The 21169-nt window shown below is 26.8% G+C and overlaps 1 protein-coding gene across 1 annotated transcript; it reads left to right on the top strand.

The window, feature by feature from the left end:
- Positions 1–1165: 1165 nt before the first annotated feature.
- LOC113558462 lies at positions 1166–8739 on the top strand. Its single transcript, XM_026963918.1, has 4 exons — positions 1166–1279; positions 2616–2682; positions 6280–6575; positions 8398–8739. The coding sequence occupies exons 1-4, from the start codon at positions 1172–1174 to the stop codon at positions 8617–8619; spliced, it is 693 nt and encodes a 230-aa protein (XP_026819719.1). The 5' UTR covers positions 1166–1171; the 3' UTR covers positions 8620–8739.
- The last annotated feature ends 12430 nt before the right edge of the window (positions 8740–21169 follow it).

The raw sequence follows: 21169 nt of genomic DNA, 5'->3' as shown, positions 1-21169 counted from the left end.
ATACGATAAATCGATCTAGAAAATGTTTTCTCACTATACCGATGAGCCTTCTATCATTATCGTCTGATTTCTGTAGTTATAGTTTATACTTCTATAGCTAAAAATTAATAATTTACCTATAATAGGTATGGAGGGCGTGCTTTTATATAAAAAATATACGAGTATAATATGTATTACAGCAATCACACAATATTATGTTACCTATTATAAACAATTTTTTTTTAATTTTATTGAAATTTAATAAAAAATATAAATATTTTAATTATGAAAATCTACAAATCTAATTTTTTTTTTGAGCCACGTTTGATACGGATCACAGCTAAATTTGTAAATCTTTCTTATGACTCAAATGTTCACGCGACCGTGTTTGTTGTCGAGATCTTTATACACCACCTAACTTTTCTCGTACAAGCGCATTAGGCACGGGCTATACGAAGTTTACTTTAATGGTGCCTATTATTATTATACTAGGTATTGTACTTGTATTTGTATGTGATGATTATTATTATGCTGGTTTTGACGCAGAGTAAAAATAATATTCAAAAAACTAACAAGTCATATTTAATTGACGGCAATAAGTATGATAGGTGGGTATAGTATATTATTTCAATCCTACGTATGGAAAATTAAGATTTTCGAATAATAAAAATTAAGTATAAGTTGTATATCCAGACAAGTAATAGTAAAAATTGAGCGTGTGCTGCAACTAATGAATATTGAAGGGTATACGAGTACGCATGTAATCGTGAACAGCTAATATAATACGTTGTTTTTTGCTATTATGCACCGGTATAAGGTCCGCATGTGCCTATTTAATAATATTATAGTCAACTAGAAAAAAAACAAAACAAACAAAATAATATGAAAAGAAAAAAATCGAACAGTGTCGCGTTAATTTGTATCACTATTATAATAATATGTACCTATTATATCTATACGTATTAATCTATTTAACTACGCCCATACGCGACTGTGCAGTTTTACAACGTTTAACATCAATGTTTTCCATCATGTTACCCACTTGACGAATATCGAGGTCCGACAAGGTTATTCATTCGGGGGGTACCCCTATATTATGATGTACATGATATAATATTATATTTTAAAAACATAATTTATATACATACTGTGTACATTTTTTTTTCACGACAAGTGTGCACGTCGCCGCCCGATGAAATTTCGCTCTTTAAATACGAACGCAGGTTCGGGTCAAACAGGTAGTCGTTGGACATCAACAGTTGTGGAGTCTACGCATCATCACTGCAAGTCGACATTTTCGGTGAGTATAATATTATGCAATATATTAAAATATATTACGGCTTACGCTGGCTGTAGTTGTCAGTACTTAGGCACCATATGTATTATAATAATATGTACAATATAGTGTTATGCAATTATTATAGTTTGGATAGTTTTTTATTTCCGTCGCAGGAATACACACACACACACACACACACACACACACACACACACATATAATATATATATACGATACGATATATCTCGAATAATTAGGAAATCGCTTCTGTAGGTCGGGCGTTATAGATATTACGTGTTATGTGTTGAAAAAAAAAAACAACAAAAAAATCAAAACAATAAGGGGGCAAAAACCGTAACATTTAGAACATTGGCATATAAGCAAATACTATATTATTATAGTATTATACAACGGTAGACGTCAAAAACCTTAACAATTGAAACGTATTTCGGTGAATAAAAAAAATTTGCTTGGCCAGCGTTATAAAATAAAAGGAGCTGATTATTATTTTTACTATTACTATTTTGTTTTTATATATGTAAATATTTGAGACGTAAAATCCTGTTGGAACGATTCCGATTAACAAACTAATGACTATCAACGTGTCGAACGTAAATATAACGTGTACGATTTTTTTAAAATTCATAATAGTTCTTTGTGAATCATTCAAACTGGTATATGTGTGTGTGTATTATGTATAATATAGTAATATGCAACAACTCTATATAACATCTATAATTAGTATTGAAAATTAAATTGTACACAATACATAATATACATATGTACAATATCAAGATATTCAAAAGACTCATTTGGGAGAGGGAAATAACAAAATAGTCAACACACGATAATAATTCATGGTCAATTTATTTTCATTGATTAAAACACATTATTGGTGCGCGTCAGCACCTAACAAACGGAATACCGGAAACAAGATTCATCAAAAACCATCGATTTTTCCATCAGACGCGTTGTTTTGTCTTGATAATATTAATATTGTAATTGTTCGAGTAATCAAAATGCGCAAACAGACGCGTCCTAGAAAGAAAAATTAATGACGATTTTAGAGAGAAATAATACAATAAATATATATATATATATATACACACACATCATAAAATATGTACAATTTAAATGTATAATTGAAAGTATATTAGACTAAATTAGTATATTTTAATTAATTGTTCCATCAGCCGCAATAATATCAGCTAGGAACTCCAATTGTAACATAATCATTATTTATTATACGCACAATAAAACATACACGAAAATTACGTAATATATGTATATATATAATTTGATTGTAGTGATTTAGTATCAATTATATATTATTATAATTATCGGTTTTATTTTCCAGATCATTTCTTTATCGAACCGGAAGACGATATACAGATTAATAATGAGTGGATCCTTGACAATTATCGGTAACTATTCTCTGTATTTTATAAAATATGATTTATAATATCAAATAATATACGAAATAACTAATGTATATTATAGATATATTATAAATATATTACCATACAAGTAAAATTTATGCAACAATAAACGAAACGATAAAATGATAATAATATGTATAAATAGGTATTATACATCTAGTTCGCAACTATGTTGCTGCAGATATTTGACGAAGTATATGTATTTATACATATACTTATATTTATACTTATACTTATACATATACATTATAAGTACTTGCATGATTTTAAAAAAAAAATGTTAAAATACTTATCTAACTTAACCGAATAATTAGTTATATGATTCAATAAAATTATTAATTTTATATACGATTATCACAAGATCAATCATAGATAATTTCTATGACTTAATAAATGTAAAATTATTTTAGACGTTAGAAGTACTATAAATGCATATCCATTTATAATTTTAGGCCCAATATACAACATTATAATGGTGAATTAGGTTACCTTTAACCTTATATTTTACAATAAAATTAATGTAAATCTAATGTATCTTTAAATTAATTTTTAATGTTAAGTATAAGATACGACAGAAACTAAAAACATTAAAATGTACACGTGGTAATATTATAAGAATTCAATTAATTATATTATTAATCTCAAATTTATAAAGAGTTTAATAAATATATTTATTTTTAACAACTATTGTTGACTAACGAATTTTTATTATTAGTAATTACGTTTTAAATAGCATGCAACATAAAATGCATTAATGCTGAAAGTATCTTTTAATATTGATTTGATGATTATTATATTATTATAATCTTGATAATAAATAATACAAATAAAGAATATTCACACGGGTATATAGTGTACAACTAAAAACTCCTGATATTGCAAAAAATAATTTAAAATTAATATTATATGAATTTGCTTAAATACATGTTTTTTTTTTACTGGTTTTTTTTTTTTTTTTTTGTCAGTTTCTTTACGTTTATTTAGAGAAACATTCAACATAAAAATAAGGAATAATAGTGCTTTAAAATAAAATTATTAGGTAAATTGTTATGCACTAGTTATATTATGCTTACGATAATTATTCACTATTAATACTGTAACATTTTAATCAAAGGTCATATAATTTATCATTACATTTTTAGCTTAATAAAAATATCGTGTTATGATCGTACAATATAATCGGGGTTGGGTGTTGAGTAAGGGCTATAATATTTGAGGTAATATTTACATAACACTCGTTAAGTAGATAAGTACACAGACAAAATATAATTACGGAAATTTAGATACAGAAAGTTTATTATAATTAGCCTCATATAGTTAGTGTTAGAGTAATATTATATACCAAAACGATTTTATTTAACATATTGCATTATAAGTGCAAAATAATAATAAAATATAGAATACCTTGTACGTACCAAATGTGGCTCGAAGGGTACCTAGAGACCACGTAATCAAATAAAATTGTATGTTGTTGTAAAAAAAATTACAAATTTTACAAACATAAAATAACATATTATACCATTAACTATTAATATAGACATGTCCAAGTATGTAGTTCAGGGTGTATATCTATTATCTATACTGAAAAGTTTGAATAAACTAAAATAATATAAAATATACTATCTATATATATATATATATATATCTATAGATATGATATTATTATAAATATTATGACTTAGCCCCTAATTAAGTCTCTGTAGCTGTCCCCGATATTAACAAAAAAATACTTAGTAAACATGCACGCATTATAATATAGATTATAGAATGGATTTTTCAAACGTATTACTTCATATTTGATTTGCTTCCAAAGCGATCATATATTATTATACTCATAAATTGTCTTTAAAATATTGTTTCATATAATATATAATTGATTGATTTTATTATACTTAATTTAAAATTTAATAAGGTCAATTAATTAGAAATAAATTCTTTGAAATGTCTTTAATTTTTCTAAAACCTTTCAAAATATATACAATGCTATTGCCCCTTTTCTTTCACCAACGGCTCGGGTATCACTGTAATGTCTTGCATGAATTATATTATTCACCAGAATAGTAAGTCTGCATTATAGAAATTCGTTTTCCAACATCGTTTTTAGTAAATATGAAAATATACGAACTAAACATAGTAAGAAATTGAATTTCAAAATATTATCAATAAAATATTGAGAAAAAATTATCGCAGGATTTATTTATTTATTTATTTCTGAAACTTTAATTCGATAAATATTAAAGATAAGTTTATTTTATATTTAAAAATACACATATGATAACTATCAACTGATCTAAAAGTCATTATAATACCACAAGCTTGCGCATTTAAATGAAAATTTCGTATATATTATAATAATCCACAAAATAAGTTGTATTAAAAAAAATACACTTAAATATATTAGGTAATAAATAATAAGACAATAAAGAATTACATAAAAAAAAATCATACGTGTGTCTATAATTAAAGTGGTATCAACAAATTGTTGTTTGAAGGAAAAAAACAAAAACTTTTTATAATAATAGTTTACTAGGAAAATTAGCAATTATTTTTATTAGTTAAATATTTCATCTATATGCCTTTCGTTATTTATATGCAATATTGTGCTGTATATTTTCCTGACAGTATATGCCTAATGTTAAACATCCTATAATTATTGAAATAAGTGTCCATTCTAAAATAAAAATACATAATTATTTTTAATAAACAAACTAACAAGCTATATTAAGAATATTTTCTTATGCATTTATTATTATTAGATTACGCAATACGTATAGATTGTTAAAGTAATAATTAAAATCAATTAATTACATAAATTTAATTAAAGTTTATTTTTCATCACACATTAAGAAAAAAATAAATCATCTATAATCAAACAAGATCTATTCAGATATAGATATATAAAATAAAAAATACGAATATATATTATATCATATATTATATACATTATAAGTATCAAAACACCGTCAGTACGTGTGTATGTGATTATATTTATACATTATTAAAAGTTAATGAGGACGTGACCATATAAATCATAATAATACGAATAAAAAGTATTATAAATGTGTTTTAATTTAATGTTTATCAATAGGTAATCTAGCTTAATATAGGTATTTATTATACCAGCTAGCTAGATTAAGGATCAAGTATTCAAGTATAAATGGTTTTTAAGTCACAATAAAATAATTATTATTTATATATTAGAATCTATTTTTTTTTTTTTTTTGATGGCTTATTAATTACGAGTATTTTCACGCGAATCAAAAAAGAAAGGGGTTATTTATACATTCTTCTAGTGTTTTGTAATATACTTAAAGTTTTACTAAATTGAAAGTCCCTAACAAAATTTGTTCCTGATGATTCTCCAAACATTTATAAAAGTATTTCCACATAAATTTTCAAAATGTAATTCATAAGGTAGATAATTATGTATTATATATTTTATATTCTTGTAACACGAATTAACTAAACGATACTGTCGAAAGTTACAATATTATATAATGAAATAACACTTCTAATAATGATACGCGTACAATTATTATATTTATAAACCTAATAAAATCTATATTACTTTCACTTTTACAGGTTTGGTGTGTTTGCAAATATTGCGCGTAATGTCAATCAACGAATACCCAGAGAAGAAAGTACAAAATATTTGGTTGACCGACATGGACGATAGACAACCCGCATCCAGGATCGAACGCAGTGATCAGTTCGAAACGGCTAATGATGTCATAATGAAGGACGCAAGTGTGTACCCGAAAATTACCCGCCGTGGGTTTGCGGGAGAAGAATTTTTTTTAAAGGCATCGAAGTCGGTGCCCAGGATTGGTCGTAGGAATAACGATATTCAAGAATCACCCAAAAGATCGTTGAGTAAAGTGAGTATTATACCTACGTACACATGTGAGCTCAAAACGATATTGTATAGTAATCGTTACGGTTCTATTCTATCTTCTGCCCAATAATTATTAATAATAATAATAATAATATATAGCTCTATGGAATTGTGAATGTTCTCCAAAAATATTATTACATATATTATTCAAACATAGCTCGTAGGTTTGTTATAAATGCGATGTTTACCAAAATCGTTAAAATAAATTGAATACTTCCATATTTTAGTGAAAACTCTTTATAACGAACCTGAAGAAACCAAGAAATTTCTTTCATTAAAGAGAGTTTTCGTAATAGAGAGGGCTTAAAATAACAAATTTTTTGTTGATAATAAAATGAATATATTCGAAATCGATAATAATGGTATTATTACGATATTAAAAGTAGATAATGAAAGAATATAATCGTTCTTGTAAATTTCGGCATTTTTGCCGATTACTTTTATAGTTAATAACACGATAACAGGTAAATTGTATTATGAAACATAAAATATTGTTTCGTTATTGAGAGTGACTATACGTTATAGAGATGAATTGACTGGGCCGCATATCGATTCCGTCGGCTATCAATTCCACCGACTACTGTTTGTAATTTGTAAATGTATTTTAAAAAATATTGTTCTACATAATATACTATATAATATATATATATTAATAAATTATAGTAATAATAATAATAATTGTATAATAATTAAAAACTAAAATGTATAGTCTAAATTGTATAAAATAATAAAAACAAAACGAGTCAATATATTTTATTTTATTCCGTACGTATTGCTATAACGTATCACGTTACATATAAATGTCAATGATGATTCCTGCTTTTAACTAAAAAAACAAAGTATTAAAAATTTATCAAATGATTTGAACGATAATACAATTTCTAAGATCACTTATTTAAAACATGTGTCCAAATATTACTAAAAGTAGTTACATTTATATTAATTAGATTATACATTTTAATTTTAAATTATACTTTATGCAGTTATTATTACCTATCATTTTATACAGTTAAGACTATATACATTTTAATATTTTATAATATGTTCACATACACGTATTAATTAGAATATACATTTTAGTTGTGAATTATACAATTATTATTATTTTATTCTTATTATATACTATATATTTTAAAATACATGTACAGGGGGAGGGGGGATAAACAGTAGCCGGCGGAATCAATATGTAGATATTATAAACGGTAGCCGGCAGAATCGATACAAACCTTTTTCCTAAACAGGTAGTTTCGGCGGAATCAATAATTCCCCGAATTGACTAGGTTATAAAGCAAACCAACAATTATTATGTAATGTTTACGTTATTTAGAGTTTTTCGTTGTAAAGAGTTTTCACTGTATATTATAGTTTACAATATTGCGGAAATTTAACGTATACTTATGAAAAAAACGTCAGTGACACATAGTCTGAAAGCTGTATTTATTTAAGCCAGTAAGCTTCTATCGCATCAAGACTCGGTTAAAAAATAAATAAATTACAATTTAATACACACTAATATACATGCGATTTATATTTAAAGTTTGATTTCTATGTTGAATAAAAAAGATTATAACCGTTGTGAGTTTTTTATTAACTATACATATAAATACTCTGACGCGTAAAAACAGACAATGTTGCAAATATTGAAGTACATATTATTTTGAATTTAATTATTTAACCTGATGTTCATCATTTGCCATTTGGTGATGAAATTTGTTGTTTATTCCTTAAGACGAAATAGATTTTTTTGTTACATTGAATATAACTATATAAAACTAAATATATTGAGTAACATTTTTATCGTTCAGGACCAAGTGAACATGGTGGAATATTGGCCGTACTTGCAGCCAAACGACATCAACGACATGACCAGGAAACATGACTACGACTTGCCGTACAACTGCCAACAACTGGACGCTAAATCCATTTTTTTGGTAGATATGTATAACTTCGTGTGCAACGATCAGTTCTATTGTTGTGCGCCAGCGAAACGCACCATAGCCAATTCTCTAAACGCGAATAACTTGTGAAAACGCGGAGCACATATTACCACACTATAATAATACTAATAATATGTAGTCAGTCTTAGATTAATGGGGAATATGATTTTGTTTATAATTATAATAATTATTCATATTATTCATCACTTATTTTGAATGATTTTATTTACAGTTGATTAAAAAATAATCAACTGCCGGTATATTAAAATTGAACGTGTGAGACGCGTGATTATTGTGTTGGTACGTTTTAAAATTAATGTATTAAATGGATTTCTAATAAAAATGTCTTTTACTTAATAAAAAATGATAAATTAATCTTTAATATCTTTTTTTTTGTATGTGTGTGTTGTTTTCGAAATCGAATTCCAAAATTTTCCATAGATAAAACAAAATCTGATATTTTTCCCATTGAAAATAAAAATAAAGAATCGCAAAAATGGTATATATAATATTATGAATGATATTATCTCGTTGACACAACAACTTAATTATAATATAATATGTTAAGAACGTGCGACGGAATAAGCTTGCACAAACTTCGATAGAGTAACAGAGAATCAAGAAAATAATATTGAAAATGAATTTTATGGGTGGAGGGGGTTCACATTTTTTAAAAATTATTTTAACAAAAATATATAATAATTCTTGATAAAATTTTCAACATTTACCTACTGCTAAAATTGATATATTTTTTAATAGAGTTTCAGGATATGGGGATTTCTGGATTTCTTTCCCCACAGTTACGGCCTTTGAACGGCAGTATAGGTATATTATTGATAGTTGTGTGAAATGTGTGTTTGTAGAGAACGCAACACTAAATACGTTACTCTTTTATACTGTAATAAATAATAATATTAATATACCGATTTTAAGCCATTTACTGCAGTTACAGAATAAGACTTTGAATATCGATAACGTCAATAATCTTATGTTAAAAAAAAATATTGTGAAAAACGTTGGCGGTAATGACCACAGCGATTAAGCGTGCATCTCCATTGCTTGCAGCAAAGTTTAATTTTAGGTGCAACACGCTGCAACATCCAATGCATTATTTAATATCTCGATTTAATCGACAATAAATCGTGATAATAGTTTTATTTTGTTCGATTTTGGCACTTTGAACTGAATAAAAAATGATCGTACGAATTAATCGATAACGTCCAATGTTCAAAAATAAATTAAGAATAACAAATGTATTATTCTAAATAATTACATATTTTATATCACTTATAAGAGCTTCGATGGTTATTCGTCACACTTGGTAATGAAATTGTATTACCAATTTAATAGAATATGTAATAGTTACGTTTATTGCACAGATTTCATCGTCATTTACCGATATCACACAAACGGGTAATTTCAAAATGCACTCGTTCCAAACATTACATAAGACTTGTTTATTGACGATTATAAATCGATGTCTATAGAAAAAGAATTTTTATTTTTAATATGATTTATTGTTTTTACTGTAATAGTTATATAAGTAGATAAAGCTACAATTAAAAAACAATATTATAAAAATAGGTATATTAACTTTTCAATTAATAATAATAAACATTATTAATATAAAATGAGTTCTTATTTTCCAAAATCAATAAGTAAATATTTAAATGCTACTTACTTAGTTATGATTTCAAAATAATAATATTTATATATGATAGAATAAATATTTACATTTACTTCTAAATCAGAATTCAGTCACGTAAGAACATCATCGTAAAACTAAATCACATACACATTCCACTAAAATGAATATTTTTTATAAGTTCAATGAAATTATCGGATCGAGTGCAATTCAAATATTTTAGTTTAGTTGTTTAGGTTTATAAAGTGAAATTTGATGATTACTCACACGAATGACTGTAGCAGGGTTATTTTCATGTATAATTAATTTAAAAATCCTAAAAAGGGCTTAAAAGTTATTGAAATTACAGGTTTTTTTTTCAAGCAATTAGATTTATCGCTAAGAAAGTCAAAAAGAATTTCTAGATATTTCGAAAAAACTATTAAAAATTTAAAAGTTTATAAATTATAGTGCTGATTTTAGAATAGGTATTATGTGATTTTTTTAAATTTTAAGTGGATGTTTCTTAATTTTAAAATTGGTTAGAGAATTTTAATTAATGATTAATGGTAATAATACAATTCAAATATTTGCAAATTAAAACATATACTGCAGGTACATTAATTTTATTTATCGTATACAATCGAAATTAATATGCCAATATTCCACAAAAAATCATTTTTTTTTTAGGTGTTCAATCACAGGGACTCACGTTTGGTGTTTATTTTTGTATCACGCGTTCAACATACTCTAATATTTGTTAAAGGTCATGTGATTAGGTATGTATTATTGCGGTATAAATTAAAATATTTATTATCGAGGCGCATTCACAATACGATTTTAATGTCCTATATATAGATAAGGGACGAAAATTTAACAATATATAAACGACACACGACGAGTGAATCCCGAGTAGAGAGAGAAAGCGAGTGAGGTTCTCCTCGCACATACACCCTTATTATTATTATTATTATGGTACTACATAGTATAGCTGTATATACTAAATGGAAACACGTCACGGTCCACGGATGACATAGTGGGTTAATTATAAATACGTGATTTATAAAGCAGCGTTCGGCTTGTAACTTCAGTTATAATAATAATTATCCGCGTGAGAGTGCGTACGAGTTTCTACCCATCGAAAAAAATCCAAAAGGCGAAGTTGGCGGGACTAACAGATCGACTACAGATTTATTCGGACGAATAATAAGAGATGTCTTAAATGGTCGAAGATTTTATAAGATATATTATAATATTATAATAGATGTATAAGGCATAAAGTGTAATACAGCAAAATCTGAACAACTACAAAAAAAAAAAGGCAGGCAAGTGTGCAACGCTCTATTTTAGGTACATTAGGTGTTAAGTGAAATTATTTAAATTGGGTGAATTAAATTTATATAATTATGTACGAAAAACGATTCTGAACGGAGACGGTCTGCCGCCGCCTATATTACTTACTAAATATTTCATACGTTTTTTATAACGCTGTTAAAGTAATTTACTTTACTATTAGTATTACAGTAGATTGATTTATTTATTGCTGAAAACGTTGCAATTGTTATATTGTTAATATTTTTAATCATTATCATTATACAGTATATATTTATACCATTTTGTATTATTGTTATTACCTATTGAGTTATTAATAACAACTTGTTGTAAATACCATAAAACTGGGTGAATGTGTTTATATTAAAATTATAGATAATATCATAAAGTTCATATATTTATTTTAAAAATGTCATTACGTATAGCAAACTGTATAAAATAATTTTTTGAACTACAACAGAATAATGAACATAATAATACAATTCATCGTTAAAATATTAAGTAATTTTATCCAAATTTGATTTCAAATGAAAAATAATTGTGATTGTACCTATATTTTTACTTATATTCTTAGTACCCGATTACTTATGAGGAGCATTATATTATATTTTTAAATCTTAGCTGTATAAATTGAACATTTTATAATATTTTTAGTTTTTACTAAAAAATGCTTGTAGTTTTGTAAAAATAATTTGAACTTCAAATGCATATTACGTAAAAAGAAGTTGTATCTATGTATTTTTATTTAGGTATAAGACAATTGTGTGAGATCTTATATTTTATTTTAATAACTGACTCAGTAAATATTTTTTTACCTACTATAATAATAATAATAATAAAAAAAATCGAAAATTCCTAATACCTATATAAATAGCTCAAAAGTTGAAAAAACCATCATGTATAAAAAATAATTTAAAATTTGATGAACATTTTAATTATCTTTAGCTATTTTTTTAAAGTATATTAACATATAAAAATCATTTAAGAATAAAAAAAGTATAACTATATACAGGTAAATATCAAATGTTCAAATTTAAATTTGAAACAGCCACTTTTGTTAATAGGTAGAAAAATTTTTTTTAAATTTTGTATTACGTTTTTAAATATGAGATATAAAAAGAATAGTTTTTATAAATTTCTAATTAAAAATAATTTGTACATTTTCATGATTTTGATAATTTTTATTATAATTCTAACTTTAAACGTATGCATATTTTTTTTTTAAATATGTATTTTTGATCATTTTTAAGTAATAAATAAACAACGTATGATAATCATACTTTTCGAATTTAGACATAACAAATAATTTTTAACTGACATTTTTTTAAAAAAATATAAGATTTAAAATTTTAAATATCTAATAAAAATATTTTAAAAATAACTACTAGTATATGTAGGAAATAATATAAACATTTGTTAAAAACTGAATTAGTGTAAAAAAAAATTATTTTTTTTTTGCTTTTAATCCACCAAAATATCAACTAGATTCAATTTTCTACCAGAAACTACCTCAAAGTTGAAAATCCAAAAATTCCTATACTACTCCGAAAAAAAAATTTACAAAAAAAAAAAAAAACACATACATCATTGCAAATTGTAAAATCAATAGGTTCATTTATTGTTTCACTAAAAATCTAAAATCCCAATGCCTCTGATGATCTGAGTATCGAAAATATACATTATAATTTGTAAGTATATATTTAGCCATATAGGTGCTTAATTAGTAACTGTTATCCAACTATAATTGTATGGATGAGTGGTTGACGTAAATTTAATTAACATTGTGTTATACAATTGTTCAATCGCTTCAGTCAGTAATTAGTGTATAATATTACTTACCTATAGCTTTGTATTCAATATAGGTCCAAAAACACGTGTTTTTTAGTTTTATGGAATTAAAAGAAAAAATACAATCCGAATACCGCGGATTTGATTTTGAATTGTTTTTTTGATAATTTTAATAAAGGTTCCTATTGATAGTAATTCCTCCTATCATATATTTTCGTGTAAACGACCTCACACGAAAAATCGGTATGACAATTCGATATAGTAAGTATAAGTACATATATATATATAACGTATGGTTCATCGTATGTGTATTTATATATATATGTACATGATATTATAGTACGTATTACGCATAATGTTATAATACAATAATATATTCAGCGTTAGAGTACCTAATTATTGTTTTTTCGCAGTGTGTTGTTTACAATAATACAAGAAAATTATGTAGTAATTTAATATCCAGCCGGAATAGTGGCGTCTTTGCCGGTAAAATTGCTCGTCTTCGTGTCCATTTTGCAATAAATTTAATTTTCTCACACTTACTTCAATGAATCCTGGCAAAAAAAGTCGTTTACGTGCGTGTGAATTTTTTTCAGTGACGTATTTTTCTGCAATTATTGTCAACAAATATACGGTACACACACTGATATATTCATACATAATTGTGTTATTATACTTACCACTTACGCATTAAATATAGGTATACATTATTATACACAGTAACATGTAAACGCGGTACTACACTGCAAGTGCGATTGAAATAAAATATCATAATATGCGGCTGTTTCGAAATGTATAATGCAAGTATAGTCAATATCTTTGTATTGTGTTAAATATGTGACGAAAGCAAAATTGCGTATAATAATAAAATATAATATCAGATATGGATTTCGAGTAAATATAATATTAGAAATGATGAGAATTTTATATTATTAACACATTGTGCTGTAGTCGATAAACATCAAAACTGTCTTGAGTATACGTTTATTATTTACACACATCGTGTGTTGCGTGAAAAAAGAAACCAATCACGTGACTCGGAATGTTCATCTGTACAGTAGTATAAATGGTGATGATGATAATAACTATAATAATAATAATAATAAAAAACTGCTTTGCAGCATTTAGTCTTACATACGACTGTACTGAGTTTCGAATGATAAAAGTACACGAAAATAAAATTCTTTCCGTTGCGGTTAGTTTAAATATTGGTGCGTAACGTACACTAGGACTTAGGTTTATGCTATATATAGTAATTCAGTAACGTGCACTCATTTTCTATAAGAAGTGTCGACGTTTCTTACGACAAACCGTCACGCCTATTAATATACCAAAAAAAAACGTCTTAACCAATAGGTTCATCTCGTAAGGAAATAATATACCAGTAAATTTATTAGTCATCCGGCCATCTACTTATCTTCACTCATTCCGGCATGTGCGTCAACCGCGATACCATCGTATGTGCTTCAGCAGCGGTGCACACTATAGTCACATTCCGGAACTTTCCTGAAGTTTCTGAAAAAATTTTTTGAAATTTTAGTCAAAATTGACTGAGCAGTAGTCATTACATATATCTAAGTTACGAGTACACATTAATATAACTTTTTATGTATGAAGATAAATTAAAAATTTTGAAACTGCTCAATAAATTTAGATCTTGGTGAATCGACACATTTATTGATTTAACAACGATATGTTTTTTTTGTATATGAGTACACATGATAATTTATCAATAAAAACACGAAAATGTTCGATTTTAAACGCTGAGGGTGGTTTTGGACAGAAAATTGGCTCTAATTTGTGATTTAAGAGATTAATATTATACATTTATAGAATTTTTTTTATAATTGGAAATTTAATAATTAAGGAAAAACAGAAATTTTTTTCATTAAATCAGCTAGATTTTGACTAAATTTTTATTTTGTTTTAATTCAAAAACAAATAACTACAAATACTTAAAACTTTCATCAAATGTTTATTTTCTATACAATATATTGGTATATGGTAATAGTATTTTTCAAAACGTAGACTTTTTTAGAGCTTTTTATGGACAAGTGTAATTTTTAATTTTGTATTAATGTTTGTTATTTTTTAATAAATGTCAATAAAAAAATAGATATTATAATAAAATAATATAACGAATACATAAGTATTGAAAATCAACTCAAAAAGCACTCGAGAACTATACGATATTGGCGTATATATTTATTGTGATCCTTCTGTCACTCAGATGTGATTTTTTAATATTTTTTTTTTTTTATCGCTTATGGACCCCACCTATATATTAATTATTGCGTCCTGTTCATTAGGAGGCAGCTAGTATGGACCTTTTGTTGCAAAATCCAAAGAATATAACACACTTAGTGACTATATAATGCCATATTATGATTGGTGTCTCCTTAAGTGTATACTGTTTTTGTCGAAAAATGGTCTTAGTCGTTCTCGTTTTTAACGATGGACAAGTCGTGTGTTAAGTATATTTTTAACAACGTCGTCGTCCCCCCACCGCCATCTCTACTATCAGTCCTTTTCGTTGTAGGTCTACGGCGAGTATGATATTATATTATAACATATCGACTAGGCGGTTATATTATATTATAACATATCGACTCGGCGGTTATATTATGTATACGCTATATCTGCTGCACAGCTAATGGATAAGAATTTATTTTGATTTTACGCGCGTTTTTAGACGTTCAAGTCACATATCAGCAGCGGACCGTTCGAAGCGGACGAAAACGAAACGCCGCGTAGTTACGCGTATAAGTATAATATGTATATGAAAAGGGTTCGTCTCGTCTCCCACGCGTCGTAACGGGCACAATAATAACATATAGTATAATACACGAGCGCGCGGGGGCTGCGCTGCAGCGGGGACCGTGACGGGCGCGGGTTCGGCTAAAGGGAAATTCAATCAAATTCAATTCACCGTGAAATATACCGATAGATTATCGTGATGCCGCGTACGACGTTAACGTACCACGTGTATATATATATATATATATATATATATATATATATATACGCGTGTGCGTGGAAATTTTCCGACCGTCGTCGTTTCCCGCCGCGCCCGCGGGGAGGGTTTGACGAGATTATTACGATATCGCACACAGCACGATGATCGGTTTCTCGAACCGCGTTTCTGGACGGCACGCCATCACTGTGTGCACTGCACGCGTGTATATATATATGTATTATATTATTATTTCGGCGTGCGACTCCGCCGCGATACTTGAATAGGAACGCGAAGACGGTACATGGTGTACGCGTGTAACGTCGTTTATAATACGGTACGACTTTGACGGGAAAACTTAGCGTCTGATGTCGCCGTTTGTATACGGACGAAGAGGTACCCTCATCGTCAGACTTAAGGTTTACGCGCTCTTTGTGCGTACCACAAGTCTATAATAAACCGCACATCACGCACGGAATTATAATTATTGCTGAGAACGGCCGGCGCGCCGAAAGACGTCGGGATATTATTATTATCGGTGTTGCGTGTATATAGTGTTAAATAATTCCGCGATTCTACACCCGAAACGACACTAGCTCTATATCAATGATTATGTTACGTCGTATTTGAAAAACCAAAAAGGGACTTTTATGTTTCTATAACCCCGTCAACGACCGCCACGAACACGCACACGCCATAATAATTCCGACTTGTTCTCCGCGTTAATTTTAACAATATCGTTTGATAATTTGAAACATAATTCGGGTGATGGTCGTTTGGGCGAGTGAAATAATTTTTACCCTCGTGAGCGGTATACACTTTGGTGCGCGTGTGATTTTATTTTATTAATTTTGACTTTAAAATTTAAATAACTATTTACAGACATACACGATTCCACACGATTTTATGCAACGCCGCGAATACATTTATTTATACTTATTATAATGATAATTGAAAAGGATGATAAAATATAAATGATATTAATATAATTGTTTTAAGTCCATTCTCGAGTACAATATGGATTATGCAGACAGTCCATCGTGTTATAACTTGTTTAAAATTTTCCTCGATAAAATTAACAATATAATAATAAATAGGGTATAATATAATGACTTTTAAATGTTGTTTCTGTGAGTATTAGGCCCGGGGGCCGGAAGGTAAAAATGTATCCCAAACAAACTTAACATAATATAAAATTATTATCGGGTTTCTATAACGTGGTTATACATCATTCAATAGGTACTCTTCGATAAGCTAACCGACTAGAAATAAATAAGACAATTGTTTTTGCATGGTTTATCATATATTGGATTAAGTTTTTACTAGCCGCGCTGTTAAAAGTAATATTTGATACAAAGCGAGTGGACACAAGACACGTGTTAAATTATGGATGTGTATACATTTTATTTCGATGTATATTGTACAGCCTTCGTTGTAGACGTTATACGAAACTAATAATAAACGTCATGTATCGCGTCCATTCATAACATTGTCGAGCTATTAGAACTAACGATATTAATATTAATAACAATTTAAAAAAATATATACATACTAATCATGTATACATCACAATGTCCTTATCGAATCGAATATTTGGTTTATGTAAATTTATCTACCTAAAAAAATCGATTAGATAATAATACTATACTATTTGTACACAACTGATTTCGAAATGTACTCTCCAGACAATTGTATTACTGTGCAACACACAATAATACATTTATAGTGATTTACAATTTAGTAAATACTGATTGTATAGTTAGTTACTTAATTGTAAACTTATGTTTTTAAGTTTATCAGTAATAGTAAAATCAGTGTCAACATCACCACATATAGCTGAATAATCATATTCAAATATAGTTGTAGGTAACAAATATTAAATTACAGTTATGGTGAAATAAATGATTAATTAACAATCACATATTTCATTCAATTGTAATAATATTTTTAATGATTGATAAATAATATCTTAAATAATCATCATGTGAGTCGGTTCACAATTTATTTTCGTGACGGAATATAGAAAGACTAAATAATATTTGAAATCAGGGTAATTTTTCAAAGAAAAATGCGTATGAGTGTGAGTATATACAATAGAGGTAATCGCTATACTGATAGATAAGCAAATTAAATTAATCAATGAAAAATTAAATTATAGTACACTACTAACTATTGTAACACTACATTATACCTATACTCGTATATTTGATGAACAAAAAAAAAAATGCCGAGGCGCACAATTTAAAAATAATTTGTATTACTATTATCAATAAAGTATTAAATGGAAGTAGGTAGATCGTTTTACATAAACATAATTTTAATTTAGTATACAATGTTGTAAGCTATACAATATGCATATTATTATATATTTACATTTATTTTGTATGAATGGTCACAACGGGAATGTATCAATTTGTGTATTTTATGTTTTCACTATAAATGTAACGAGAGTTATTTATCGAATACAAATATAAAAAACGAAGCTTGCGTATTATAAATAATAAATTATATTCATTAACAACAAACAAAACCACGCGATAAATTAAAACTTTAAGTATTAAAAAATTAGAAAATTTAAAACTGTAAAACAATCACGGTATAATAAACAACGTTATTTTATTTTATCAGGATAATTTTTTTACATAGAATCGTCACTTTGTTTTACACGTCAGAGATAATTATTCGCTATACTTACAATTGTATGTAAAAAAAAAAAAAAAGAAAAGATAACTTGAATTTTTATGTAGTAGTCATTATATTATAAAAAAAATTATCAATTATCAGAAAACTCATGACGGATCATCATAATCGAAAACGATCATAAATTACTGCAACTGTAGAGAGACGGTTTTAAATAATAACGTTCGACTTGCCCAATAAAGATGAAGTTGGAAACGACATATACCAATATTATATTTTGTTCGCGTTTATTCAATTGCTTTTCAAGAATTTATCAAAAATTACTTTGTTTTTAGTTAACACAATATAATCGAAAAGAAACCTTTCAAGTTAGAATCATCATTGATCGATATGACGTGTAACTGACAGGATTGTTTTAAACGTTTTCCAAATGGTTTAAAACGATTAAAATATATTATGTTTAATACAGTATAAAATCCAGGGGAATATACCTTTACTTATTGTACTTAAAACACTTTTTTTGATTCTCTCATCGAGTGAAAATAATATCCTATCAGATATTTAAAAATCAATAATTTAAATTTGTGATTCTTAAATTATTCGGTACTTGTTAAAGCTATTGTATTCCGATTTTTATTATCAATATCCAGCATTTATCTACAACGTATTTGAGTTATGTATTATATAGTATCTACACCTAATACATACATCGGCTACATCTTTAAGGTTCCATATCACCCTCAGTATCTCAATGGATAATTACTTTATGTATTTTTTTTTCTATTACAGTAATTAGAAAGACAATTATAATTTGATGCCGTAAATTTCAATTCATTTGTTTCAAAAATTAAAAACATTTTGTATGTAGTTTAGTTTTTAAATTTTTTTTTTAAGATTGTCATTTTAACCGTATATGTTTTATATATAAATTAATAACAGTTAAGTAAGTTCAAGAAAATTAAGTTTTAAAAGAAAAATAGTTACGTTAGCGAAGCATGAATCGCATGCTTTTATCAACCTCGATTGAAATGCTGATTTTTTTCATAATAATCTGTAAACATCTTATTATATGGGGGTTTTAATAGAGATTATAATCATAAATAATTACAATTAAAAACAACGGTTTTAATCTGTATTGTCGATTAGAAAACAATTTTGATTTTATGCCATTCAAATAGAATTTTCTTACTAATTACTGTAAATAACTGCATTTGCATTCGTATATTGATCTGCAATTCAAATACTCAAGGTGAATACTCATAGATTATTGTATTGGGTTCATGACGTTTATGTGGCCATATAGGTTAATTCGAATATGCTATAAGTGTTATGTATATCAAAAACACATACCGTGAAATATAGTTTGTGATATAGGTTGATAGGTCGTTTCCGCTCAGAATCGTTTTTTCGTGTTTAACGATTTATCATTGAATTCAAAATTAACATTCCAATAAAAGTGATCTACTCGACATCTGATTAATGTATAGTAGTCAGTCAGTGGAGCGGTATCTACTTTCCTACCTTTTGTTTTAACTGTATTTAATCTAATATATATTTCACATTAAGTCCCTTAAATATATAAAAACATAATACAACTATTATAACACTATTCACTTATTTCTTATCTTATATTATATTTTAATCGGATACTGTTTATAATCAATAAATATACTTTAAGGTAATATTGATTTATCATACCATTAAATTATACCCAATTCATTATCACTATTATTATTATTATTATTATTATGATAGGTTTAAATATTATGATCAGTTTAAAAATAATATTTTACACAACTTAACGGTTTCGCGATGCAAAATTGGAAATGTGAATGCAAATTTTAATTTAGAAATTGAAAAAATGCAAATAATATGAGTGAAGATAATATTATAGACTACATTAACCTCGATTGTCTTTTCTCAATTTAAGATATAAGCACTCTTAATTATACTCTTAAACTCGTGGGATCTGATGAAAAATATCACAAACTACTGGTAAATGTTTGTTTTATGCTTGTTTTAATCGTCATTTTTTAAAAAATATTTTTATTTTAGAAAAATAACCTATTTGGATATGGAAGAAAATAGTACAAATAAATATCGAAAGAATGTAAGCCATATAAGGGCTCTTCAATTTTTTTATTTAGAGACTTATTAAATAATTATGATTGATATTATTTTTTCGTTGTTTAAACAGGTTGATTTTAGCGATTCTGGACTCGATTTGAAATTTTTATTTTGCATTCATACCATATAATGATTTAATACAGTTTACTACCTATATTATATTTACTATAATAACC

This window comes from Rhopalosiphum maidis, chromosome 3 (assembly GCF_003676215.2).
Source record: "Rhopalosiphum maidis isolate BTI-1 chromosome 3, ASM367621v3, whole genome shotgun sequence".
Taxonomy (NCBI): Eukaryota; Metazoa; Arthropoda; class Insecta; order Hemiptera; family Aphididae; genus Rhopalosiphum; species Rhopalosiphum maidis.
The sequence above is the reverse complement of the archived record's forward strand: the minus strand, read 5'-3'. Positions and strand labels throughout refer to the sequence as shown.

Excerpts from the sequence above, each read along its gene's own strand:
- LOC113558462 (XM_026963918.1), top strand. The coding sequence starts at position 1,172 with ATGAAATTTCGCTCTTTAAATACGAACGCAGGTTCGGGTCAAACAGGT. Across the intron at positions 2,683-6,279 it reads TGGATCCTTGACAATTATCG|GTTTGGTGTGTTTGCAAATA; the intron begins GTAACTATTCTC and ends TCACTTTTACAG. Across the intron at positions 6,576-8,397 it reads CCAAAAGATCGTTGAGTAAA|GACCAAGTGAACATGGTGGA; the intron begins GTGAGTATTATA and ends TTTATCGTTCAG.